This window comes from Papaver somniferum, chromosome 5, assembly GCF_003573695.1.
Source record: "Papaver somniferum cultivar HN1 chromosome 5, ASM357369v1, whole genome shotgun sequence".
Taxonomy (NCBI): domain Eukaryota; kingdom Viridiplantae; phylum Streptophyta; class Magnoliopsida; order Ranunculales; family Papaveraceae; genus Papaver; species Papaver somniferum.
In genome coordinates, this window is record NC_039362.1 from 135,247,976 (window position 1) to 135,260,494 (window position 12,519).

Consider the following 12,519-nt stretch of genomic DNA (forward strand, 5'->3'; position numbering starts at 1 on the left):
ACCTAGGGTTTATCTGTGGGAGACAGATTTATCTTTTGATAGACTTTTCTGTGTGAGACAGATTTGTTTATTATCAAGTCTGCGATTTTGGGTTGCAGCAACTCTTGGTTGTGGGTAAGATCATCTAAGGGAATCAAGTGCGCAGTATCCTTCTGGGATCAGAGGCGTAGGAGTACAACTGTACGTTGGATCGGTGGGCGACTGATTGGGGTTCAACTATAGTCCAGTCCGAAGTTAGCTTGGAGTAGGCTAGTGTCTGTAGCGGCTTAATACAGTGTGTATTCAATCTGGACTAGGTTCCGGGTTTTTTATGTATTTGCGGTTTCCTCGTTAACAAAACTTCTGGTGTCTGTGTTATTTCTTCTTCTTTTTTTGCTGAATCACACTTTTTTATTGATTGAAAGGCAAAAGCCAACTAAATGAACATGACTGACTCAATAAAAGAAACTAAAAGCAGATAATGAACTGACACTTACAATATAAGAATAAACTAAAAAAAAAATGATTAATGAACTGACAAGTACAGTTCAATATTTTCAAAGAGAACTACCAACTTTTTAAGATGAGAAATTCAATCCCCTGCACTTATTTTGAAAAGTTCACTATTTGACTGTCATATGCATTATGTCATCTGACTCCATTCATTATGTACCCACCTTCATACACTAGTTGCATAATTCTGCATTTGAACCTGTTGAGATTGGGAGTTTTCTCTTCAAATAATTTGGCGTTTCTCTGAAACCACAATTCTTTCATGGTTGCACAGGCTGCTGTCATCCATATTTGTTTTATCATTGAACTTTTAGTTTTAGCTGCTTTACACACCTCTTCAAATGATGCTGGATTTGCAAAACCAAATACAGAATTAAGCCAACTCCATATAGCAGAACTGAACTGACATTTCCAAAGTGTATGATTCATACTATCCTGTTCAGCAGCACAGATATAACAAAATGATACCATTTCATATCCCCTATTTCTCATTATCTCATCATCAACATACACTTTTTGCTGCAGCTTCCAGATATTGCTAGCAATGCTGGGATGAAGAAAATGTTTCCAAATGTATTTTGGCCATTGCAGAATAACTTCTTTTTCTCTTATTTTCTCAACTGCATCAGTTGTTGAGAACTTATTCTTACTTCCACCAATCCATACTATCTGATCACTTCCACCTTTTATTGTTGGCAGATTAGCTGTGTGAATGTATTGTTGTAATTCCAATGGAACACACCAATTACCATCTTTTATTAAAGCCTGAACTTTCATTCCCATGTTGTCTCTAACTTATTCAGAATAACCAATTATATCAATTAAGGGATTTTCACCATACCATGTATCAAACCAGATGGAAATTTTTGTTCCATCTGCCACACACCTCCTTACATCGTCTTTCAGTGAATTTCATGCCCATTTTAATCATTTCCAAACAGAAGATTGCTTCCAGTTTTCAGACCATTTTTGTTTTTGAATTTGGATAAAAAGAATAGTGCCCATTCCTCATCTGTAGTCATGATTCTCCACATCATCTTCATTAATAAGGATCTATTTATCACTTCCAATCTTTTAATGCCAAGAACTCCTTCTTCATAAGGTGTACACACTCTCTTCCAAGATATTGTTTTAAATTATCTAATATCTCCATCACCAGTCCATAAAAATTTCCTAATTATTCTTTCACGGACTTTAATAACTGATGCAGGCCACTTGTAAACTGACATGTTATAAATTGGAACACTACAAAGAACTGATTTAATGAGAACAGTCTATCTTGAAAAGAAAGAATTTTACCCTTCCATGCAGCCAGCTTGCTTTGAAGTAATTCAACCACGGGACAAATCATTGTAGAAGTAATCTTTCCTGGAGCCAAATACACACCTAGATATTTATTTGGGAATTTTGAAACTTCCATTGCTATCAATTCACTTAACATTTGCTTCCTCTGATTAGAAGTCCCATCCACAAACAACTTGCTTTTTGTTTTGTTAATTAATTGACCAGAACAACATTGATATCTATCAAGAAGCTTAAGTAAATTTGTGATGCTTTTTTTACCTCCATTGCTGAACACAAAAACATTATCTGCAAAGAAGAGGTGTGTAGGATGAATACCTTTCTTTGTAACCATTGGCTGCATCTCACCTCTGTCTACCAAATCTGAAATATTTCTACTAAGGACTTCTTCCATTATGATAAACATAACTGGAGATAATGGGTCTCCATGTTTCAATCCCCTCTCCATAGGGAAAAAACCATATGGACCTCCATTGACCATTACAGAGATTCTTGCTGATTTGAACATTATTATCAACCACTCACACCAAGAAGAAGAGAAGCCATACTTTTGTAACACTTTGACTAAAAATTCCCAGTTAATAGTGTCATATGGCTGTGAGATGTCTAGTTTTATACCAACATTGCCTCCCCTTCTTTTGAATTTCATTATTGACAAGCTCAGATGCAATCATAACTTGTTCATGTATGTTTCTTCCATTGACATAAGCAACATGTTGAGGAGATATTAGCTTGTTCATTAAACCACTCATTCTCTTAGATATTAATTTTGTGAAGATATTGAAGATAACATTACTTAGCCCAATTGGTCTGAAATGATTAGCAGCTTTTGCTCCTTGCACTTTAGGAATTAAAACTAAGAAATTAGAATTTAAACCTTTAGGAATAAACCTTCTTCTCTAACAAAATTGGATGGCAGCTGCTAAATCATTCTTGATTATATCCCAGCAACTTCTATAGAAAATACCTGAAAAACCACCAGGTCCTGGAGCACTTTCTGGATTAATGTCAAAAATAATTTCCTTTATCTCTTCTTCCTAAGGCATGCTATCCAACTTTTGTTGATCTTCTTCATCTATGACTTTTGGTATAACATCCAATAATTTGTCATCACAATCAACAGGCTGATACTTAAATTTTTCTTGAAAGTGATTAACTAACAAATCTGCAATTTTCTCTTGATCTGCAATAACATTACCATATTTATCTTCAAGTTCATTAATCATATTAATGGAGTTTCTAATCTTCATATTAGTATGAAAGAAGCTAGTATTGGCTGCTCCTTCTTTAATCCACTTTACTCTAGCTTTCTGTCTCAACACTGTATTTGCTTGAACTTCTCTACTGGCATGCTCATTTTGAGCCATTACTAAATTATTGATAGTTGCTTCATCAAATGGACTACTATCTGATACTGTTGTTGCTTGTTTTACTCTTTCTTCAGCTTTTTTATCTTGACATTAACATCACCAAAAACCTTACAATTCCATTCATTCAAAGCTCTTTTTAACTCTTTCAATTTTTGCAAGAACTGAAAAGCAGGGTCTCCAACAACTGTTTTCTCCCAACATTCTGACACAACATGAATAAAGTCAGGATGACTAATCCACATTTTTTGAAATTTTCTTGGTATATTCTTTGGTTTAGGAATGCTTGCACAACCTCCCAACAGTGGAGCATGATTTGATACAATCCTCATGCCAACTTTGTATCCCCAGTCTCCATAAAGCTATAACCATTTTTGATTAAAAACAACTCTATCTAATACACAAAAAATTCTCTTACTTCCTTGTTGACAGTTTGACCATGAGAATTGTAAGCCTGTTTTGGGAGCTGGAAGTAATTCACATTGATTTAGACATTCACTGAGTTCCAACATTGCAGTTTCATTTGGAAGTCTACCTCCGACTTTCTCTTCCTGAGATATTACAGCATTAAAATCACCAAGAACTATCCATGGTTTGTTAAGATCACTGACAAGCTGCATTTCAGACCACAAAAATCTTCTTTGAACTACTTTAACATGTGCATGAACTCCAGATACTAATACATCTCCAACACTGACTGTTATCATTTGACTTGAGACAGAAATAACTTGTGGTTGACTTATACTTTTGTTCCAGAATAACCAGATATTACCTTTTTTTCCAGGACTAGAATTATGGATTACCATTTTTCTATTCCTGGTAGATTTAATTTTTTTACAAAAAGAAGAACCACACACCACCTTTGGTTCAGATATCCACACTAAAGAAGAACTAAATTGATGAACTAAAGACCAAAGTTTGTCCTGAGCCTTAATCTTCTTAGGCCCCTGACATTCCAATAAAAAATCTTCTTAGGTTCCTGGTACCCCCTTTACCAGGATTCTTTCTGAAATTGTATTTGTTATTCAATGGAGCTAAACCATTTATCTTTGCAGTCACTATTGGGCTTTTTGTTGTAGATGTACTTGCAGTGGAAGTCACCATTTCTTTCTCTACCACCTTAGACCAAGAAGTAACCTGAACTGGAAAATCAACCACTGTACCATTTTTACCATTTACAAACTTCACATTTCTATTGCTAAAATTTCCTTCAGTAACAACCTTGAAAAATTTTGGAGTTACAACATTTGTTTCCTCATTTTTTCCTTCTACTACTTTAAGAATTTTTGGAGATTCTTCCTCCACTTTCTCTTCTTGTTCTTCATTTTCAAGGACACTAAATATGTTTTGTTGTGTAATAACTTCACCATTTAAAAAAATTCTTGAACTGTATCTTTTATAGCATCCACTATCACTTCATCTTGCACTTGAGGATTGCAGTTATCGAAAGGAACATGAGTAGGACTTACCTTCCTTGGAGTATCCTTTCTTGGTCTTTCCCCTGAATTATCACCTTGACTTTTGTTCTTTTCAAATCTACATTCTGAATTTAGATGTCCAACAATCTTGCAGGAATGGTAGAATTTAGGACAATCTGGAATTGAAACATCCTGAAAAAACCACCATATTTTGTTCCAATCCAAACTTTATTTGGAATGTGTTTTGCAAAATCCACCTCTACTAACACATTGGCATAATATCCCATTTCACATTTAGCTGTAGCAGAATCAATTTTAATTGGAATACCGATTTCCTCACAGATGGTGAATATCATTTTTTCATTCCAAAATTCCAATCCCAAGCCTGGAAATCTAACCCACACCATTGCCTTTGAAGTTCTTTGACTTGCATGACGAAAATTGGACACCCAGTTTCTGATTTGTAAAACTTGATTCAAAACCTCCCAATTCTGAGATTTGATGTATTGTTTATCCTGTGGATTATCAAGATTAACTGTAAAAAAAAACCCTACCCAGAGGAATCATTTTCACTTCCCCTTCTAATTTCCATTGACTTCTGAATATAACTGCGGCATCTACAAACTTGATTTGTTGTAGATTAAGTCTTCCAATTAATGAGTATTTCCATGGATTTAAACTTTCTTCAAACAAATCATCTGGCAAATTAATTAAAGGAATCTTCGAAGAAATTTTTTCGTTACCTAAATTACCTTTTTCAGACATATTTGGATCAATTACAATATTTTTTGGATCAGAATCCATAAAAATACATGAATTAATACCCAGCAATCTTTGTAGATCGAAAAAACTAGACAGAGAATCGAGATTTTCACCTGAATTAATGCTAGAATCACAGAGATCGAAGAAATTTTTGAAGAAAAAAGTCGTCGAGTTTCACCGATCCTTAGAGCTCCGAGTATTCATGATATATATATATATATATATGTGTGTGTGTTATTTCTTTTCCGCATTATATTTTATATAATTGAAATAATAAAGGTTGTGCGTTCGTGATCATCAATTGGAAATCCAACCTTTGGTTGTTGATTGATATTGATTGATCCTTGGACATTGGTCTTTGGTACCGTCCAAGTTATTCCTTGTATTTGATAAAGACTCGCTATTGATTTTAGCTTGAGTAAAAATCAAATCAAGAGAGAGATATTAACTCCTTGAGATACTTTTATCTAGATTGAGTCTGACTGTTTAGTTGATTCTCTAGCAAAGTATTTCGGAGTTAGTTCATACAGATTGCTAAGCGAAATATTGGGTGGTGTTGTTAGACCCCTGCTTTTTCAATTGGTATCAGAGCAGGAAAACACGTTTAAGACCTAACAAGTCCGTGTTTGTAGCGATCTGACTCTATGGACAGAGGTGCTATCTCTATTAACGTACCACCAGTCTTCGATGACTCCAATTACTTATGGTGGAAAATTGCTATGCGAGCTTTTCTTCAATCGCGTGATTTTCAATCATGGGTATATGTGGTTAATGGCTATGATGCTCCCGTTGTGGCAGTCGGTGATGTAAACGTTCCCAAACCTATTGGTGAATACACCGCTGTTGAGATAACTGCTGCAAAGAAAAAATCCGACGGTTTGAATGCTATCATACATGCCATTACCCCAAATCTTCAGCATCATGTGACAAACTGCACTAGATCTAAAGATGCTTGGTATATCTTAGAAATCGTGTTTGAAGGCAACTCCAGTGAAAAGGATGCTAGGCTTCAAAACCTTAATTCCGATTGGGAGAACCTTCATATGGTAGATGTAGAAACATTTGATGAGTTTAATCACAAAGTGTCTGAAATTGTTAATGCATCTTTTGCATTGGGTAAGATTATTCCTGAAAAGGACATTGTGATGAAAATTCTCAGATCGCTACCATCTAGATATGAGTCTAAGAAGCTTGTCATCGTTGAGGGGAATAACCTCGATAATCTTTCCAGAAACAACTTGGTTGGAAAGATTAAGATCTTTGACCATGAGCATACATCCAAAGTCGGTAAGGATGTTGCCTTTAAAGCACAGAAGAACATTAAATTACTGGTCAAAGGTAAGAGTGTTCATGTCTCTGAGGATGACCAGTCTGAGGGTGATTTTTCGGATGAATATCTTGACAAATCAGTCTCCTTGATCACAAGACATTTTAGGGATCTTCTGTTGAAGATAAGTAAACGGTTTTTAAGAGACAAACCTAAGTCATCAGACAAACCTCACGGTCGCGTACCTCCTAAAAACAGGGATGTTGACGAGGCTGATGACGAGGACATGCCTTAGTGCTTTAAGTGTAAGGGTTTTGTCCATTTTGCTAACGAATGCCCAAATCGTAGAAAATACACTGGGAACAAAGGTTTAGCTGTAACACTTGATGAAATGTCTGAAACCTATAATTTCGATGAAGATAGGAAATCAAGTGTAGGGCTTCTTTGTGAAAACATCGATTTTGATACTTGTAGCAATACATATATCAACCTCAATGGGTTCGAAGAAGAGGGAAACCCAATCAAGCTGGAAGATTCTTTGAATCCGATAACTGGAAACCCTGTCAGTGATGTTTTGGGATCAACTGTATGACTGTCTGCTTGCACATCTCAGATGCCTGAATACTATCCAAGTTTTACGTGCTCGTTTTGTTCGATGAAGGGACACGAACTATCAAGGTGTTACAAATACAAGCACCAAATAAGGCACGCCAGCAAACTTCAACGAAGAGCAGATCGATTAGCAAGGAAGCTGAAACTTGCTCAGAAGACCGCCGAGGTATGTAGGATCTTATCTTCGTCTAAGAAGTTGGTTTCCAAGGATAGAATAAGAGCATTTTAAAAGAAAATATGGTCAAATCGTTTTGATAGACAAAGATCATAGGATTCCTCCGATGAGGAAAAAGATGGACAAATCGTTGTTCATCGTAACCCAACTTGATTGTGTTGTTGAGAAAATCTTGTCTCAGGCCTGTTCGAAAAGAGACAAGATTGAGTGTTGATCCAGGCTTCAGAAGAGTTTTTCATTCTTTTCTTAGTTTTGTTATTTTTGTCTATCAAATAAAGAAAGGGTTATTATCGACAATTCTACTCTTTATAGGGTTTTAGAGTTGGGCGTATACGAACCTGTCAATAGGTTTAGAACCCTACATTCCTTTTTCCTCTTGACATCCTATATAAGACTGCTTGTTGAGTTAAGTGATTCAATCACACAAATCCAGTTGTTTATAATTGTTCTCAAAGCACTATGTCGTCAGATGGAAAGGATGTCAGCATGATTGTTAATTCTTCAATCAAGGAAAAAGAAAAATCTCCTGTCTCTAAGTCCCTGAAAAGAAAAAGAAGGAATACAAGAAAACCCAGGGTTGTTCCTTCTAACTCTCAGAAGTTCTCCGATGTTCTTGATGAGTTAAAGGAAATAAGAAGGGAGATTTATGAAATAAAAACGTTCGTGTATAAATCTTTGGAAACTCAGAGGACCCTAATTCGACCTCTTCAGCCAAGACAGTTCGTGGGTATTGACACTTATCTCTGTGAACCTTATGTCCCGATGGTTGTCGATAACAAGGAGTTCGGGAATGATAAAGAATTTCTCAAAGGAACTGTTGCCTAGTATATCTTCTTTTTGGATTAGTTGGAAGAATAACTAGTGCTTTTAATAGCGATGATTGTGACTATACATAGCTATTCTTGTTTTTATCTTCTTATGTTATTTTTTAGGTTTATTGGTATTAAATTCTAAAAATATTTGGAGGATGATGTTATTGCAGTATTGATCGTTATGATTTTGTGATATTGCAATTTGATTATGGGGTATGTATTGTTTGCGTCCGTGAACTTGAAGGTCCCATATGTTGTCAAAATTAAAGTCGTTCATGAATTGGTATTCATATTAATGAAAGGACGAATGGACTTTTGAAAATTACAAAAGTTATACCTATGCAGTCATGTATTTGATGTAAAATAGGATAAAATCTTTTGTTTGACAAGGATAAAGTCTATTATGTCGTTATGATGGAAAATAGAATAGATCCTTGTATGTTATCCACGGTATTGATCTTCATTGATCCATTTTGTTATGTTTTACCGTGAAGGCTCCATTGTGTGTTTTATGTTGAGCACAATACAACTAAGTCGATTATTCTTATTGGCTTTGTTGTTTGTTCCATAAGATGCTATATGTTGAGCATTATGAACTAAATTAATCATCTTGGTTGGTTATTTGGTTATTTGCTCCGAAAGTCTTCTTTTTTCGAGCAAATCCTTTGACAATTAAATTGATTACTTTTGTGATTAGTTTGGTTGTTTGTATTCCAATTAGATTAATTATACGTTCTCTTGTAATTAGTCTAGTTGAGTTTTCATATATTTCGCAAGTTCTTATGTTGAGTATATGAATGGCTATACTAATCATGTTCTATTGGTTGATGTAGTCGTATATTCCGTAAGGTTTTTCCTTATGTTGAGTATGTGAACGGTTAAGTTAGTCGTCTCCGTATGATTACCTTAGTCGTAGCTCCGTAAGTTTACTTATGTTGAGCACCTTCAATTAAATTGATCACTTTTGTGGTTTGATTTAGTTGCGTATTCTAATTAAATTAATCATGGGTTTTCTTGTGATTAATTTGGTTGAGTTTTGGATATAGAAAATCATTTTTATGGTTTTTGGTGTCCAATTTAAAAATCCTTCTTTTCTTTCGAAATTAAGGTCGATCTTGTTGTTCTTTCGGGAATGAAATCAAATGGGGGAGAGTTATTTTGAACCTGTGCTTAATGGTAATATCTTGCAGGGTGTGCAGCTGTGGAATTTTATAGGGGTTATCTTGTATCTTAAAACTCCTTGATGAATGCATTTATCTTCGGCTTTATGATTGCATCTAAATTAAGTTGGTATGTATTTTTCTTTTAGTCTATGAAATGTCTCTTGTGGAAATTTCATTATGATCCCGTTCTTGTACCTTTGCCAATTTTATTGACAAAAAGGGGGAGAAATATTGTAGTTCACACTACAAATACATATGGTTTTTGGATCATTGTGTAAGGGGGAGTGGTTTCCATGATCGAGATGGAGTATTGACTAAGGGGGAGGGATACATATCACCATAGTATTATTGTTAAAGTCGTGATACAATTGGACTTTGATGTTACATAATAATACTATGACACTGTATAATAATGATCGAGAATCTCGATTTCTCTTATTGTTATAGCTACGGATCTTCAACAACGGTGATGCTAAACTTACAACCTTTGGGATCATTGGAGTACTTGGAAGGACGAAGATTTCAGGGAACGTTGAAGATTAGACTATGGAATATGAGCCTCTAAAATTTATCTTTTTTGTATTCCATATGTATTAATAGTTTTGTCACTAACATTGACAAAGGGGGAGATTGTTAGAGCATAGCTCGGTCGACCTCGCATGCGTTGTTATCTCAAGCATGTTTATCAATGTTAGTGATCAAAACTATAAGTCTTTATTTCTAGCCTACATAGCTAAGTCTTGGACTAGGATAGAAAAGTGTAGTTGAGCTCAAGGACTTCATGGCGATTCATCATACAACGACGAAGATCTACTCAAGGAACCGTGGAACTTCATCAACAAAAAGGTATGTGAAGACTTGAACTTATCTATCACTCAAAAGTCTATCTCTTATATATCCTACTTCTTATGTGACAAAAGTCGTATGCTATATAGATTGGATCATACACATTTGATATTTCGAGCTGAGTATATCTCACCTATCTATATCTCGAAATCATGTGTTGGTAAAGCGTTTCGCTTTGATCAAGTTTATCTTCACCTAGTGACGAAAGTCATGAAAAGTTTCAATTACTTTGAGAATTCCTCTGACGCGAAACGGTCTGTGAATAATAGCTATATAACGTCCTTTGAGAATGTCTCAATGATTGGAATGAGAGTTTAGATTACATAACCATGTATTCCTTAAACCGAAGTTTTCGAACTTTATTGATTGAGAGAAACCGGAGGAATTGGCTTTGCCCAGTACGCGAACTGACGGAAGTTCTTGTACCGAGAATTTCTGCTGGGATTTTCCAAAAACTCGTTTGCGTGTAAGTCCGCGAACTGGCGAAAATCTCTTTGCCGAGATTTTCTGCTGAGTTTGGAAAACTCCACCGGTTGTCTTAAGTCCGCGAACTTGTTTGTGAGATTAAGAGGTTATGATCTATAGATGTGCTCTGAACATGAAACTTAAATTACTAAGGAATGCTTTATGCAAACCGTGGCTATAAAGTTCATGAGCTGATTCAATCGAATCGAATCATCTTTGTTTCAATTGTGTCTTGTGTAGTTACATAAGATCTCATAGAAATTGAACAACTCTTTAACTAGTTCATTTGAGTCAATTGAACTAGTTATGGTGAAGAAGAACAAGGTTAATATGAAATGCTCATATGGTTAACCTTTTGGGTTACTATGTTGAACCAACATACGCGTACACGTTTGGGCATGGTTTTCACAAACCCAGTAAACGTCTACCCAAGTGTGTGTGACAAGCTAAGTTTTCGATCTAACGGTTTAGAAATATTAGCTTGAATGTAAATCAGGTTTTCATCTAACGGTGAATTTGGATTGCTTTGTAACTAAGGCAAAACCCTGATTTGAAGACTATATAAAGGAGACATCTAGCATTGTGAAAAACTAATCCCCACACGTTTGTGTGATACTAGTGCGCTCGCTAGAGTCGATTCTCCTTTAACCTTTGGTTTTCTTCTCTAAAACCAGGTTAACGACTTAAAGACTTCATTGGGATTGTGAAGCCAGACCGATACTACTTTTATCGTAGTTGTGTGATCTGATCTTGCATCTTCTATCGTACGAGTACAATCTTTGATTGGCTTGAGATCGTGAGAGTTCTCCGATAAGTAAGATAAAGAAGTCACAAACATTTTCGTCTCACTGTTTGTGATTCCTCGACAAACCGCCTGTGTAGTCAGGAAGGATTGTAAAGAGGTGATTGATTAATCTAGGTTGTTCTTCGGGAATATAAGACCGGATTATCAATTGGTTCATGTTCACCTTGATTTTATATATTAAGATGGAACAAAACCTAGGGTTTATCCGTGGGAGACATATTTATCCTTTGATAGACTTTTTTGTGTGAGACATATTTGTTTATTATCAAGTCTGTGATTTCGGGTTGCAGCAACTCTTGGTTGTGGGTGAGATCAACTAAGGGAATCAAGTGCGCAGTATCCTGCTGGGATCATAGGCGTAAGAGTACAACTGTACCTTGGATCGGTGGGAGACTGATTGGGGTTCAACTATAGTCCAGTCTGAAGTTAGCTTGGAGTAGGCTAGTGTTTGTAGCGGATTAATACAGCGTGTATTCAATCTGGACTAGGTCCCGGGGTTTTTCTGCATTTTCGGTTTCCTTGTTAACAAAACTTCTGGTGTCTTTGTTATTTCTTTTTCGCATTATATATTATATAATTGAAATAATACAGGTTGTGCGTTCGTGATCATCAATTGGAAATCCAACATTTGGTTGTTGATTGATATTGATTGATCCTTGGACATTGGTCTTTAGTACCGTCCAAGTTATTCCTTGTATTTGATAAAGACTTGCTATTGATTTTACCTTGAGTAAAAATCAAATCAAGAGAGAGATATTAACTCCTTGAGATACTTTTATCTAGATTGAGTCTGACTGTCTAGTTGATTCTCTAGCAAAGTATTTCGGAGTTAGTCCATACAGATTGCTAAGAGAAATATTGGGTGGTGTTGTTAGACCCCCGCTTTTTCAGACATAATTTTTGTAAACAAAAGATTTTAACCTATCTTCCATCAAAGAATTGACATAATAGGCTTAACTCTTGTTTGTCAAAAGTTCATCGATCTTGTATCAATATATGCATATCGACATATGAAAGAGATAACTTTTGACAT

General features: G+C 35.5%; 2 protein-coding genes across 2 annotated transcripts; both read right to left on the minus strand.

Annotated features, from left to right (window-relative positions):
* Positions 1-627: 627 nt before the first annotated feature.
* On the minus strand, positions 628-1,275 carry LOC113279644. Its single transcript, XM_026528319.1, has one exon. It carries the CDS (start codon positions 1,273-1,275, stop codon positions 628-630), a length of 648 nt encoding a protein of 215 aa, XP_026384104.1.
* Positions 1,276-3,223: 1,948 nt separating this feature from the next.
* On the minus strand, positions 3,224-3,967 carry LOC113279645. The gene is made up of 2 exons (XM_026528320.1): positions 3,580-3,967; positions 3,224-3,366 (listed from the first exon to the last, which is right to left on the minus strand). The coding sequence occupies exons 1-2, from the start codon at positions 3,965-3,967 to the stop codon at positions 3,224-3,226; spliced, it is 531 nt and encodes a 176-aa protein (XP_026384105.1).
* Between the last annotated feature and the right edge of the window lie 8,552 nt (positions 3,968-12,519).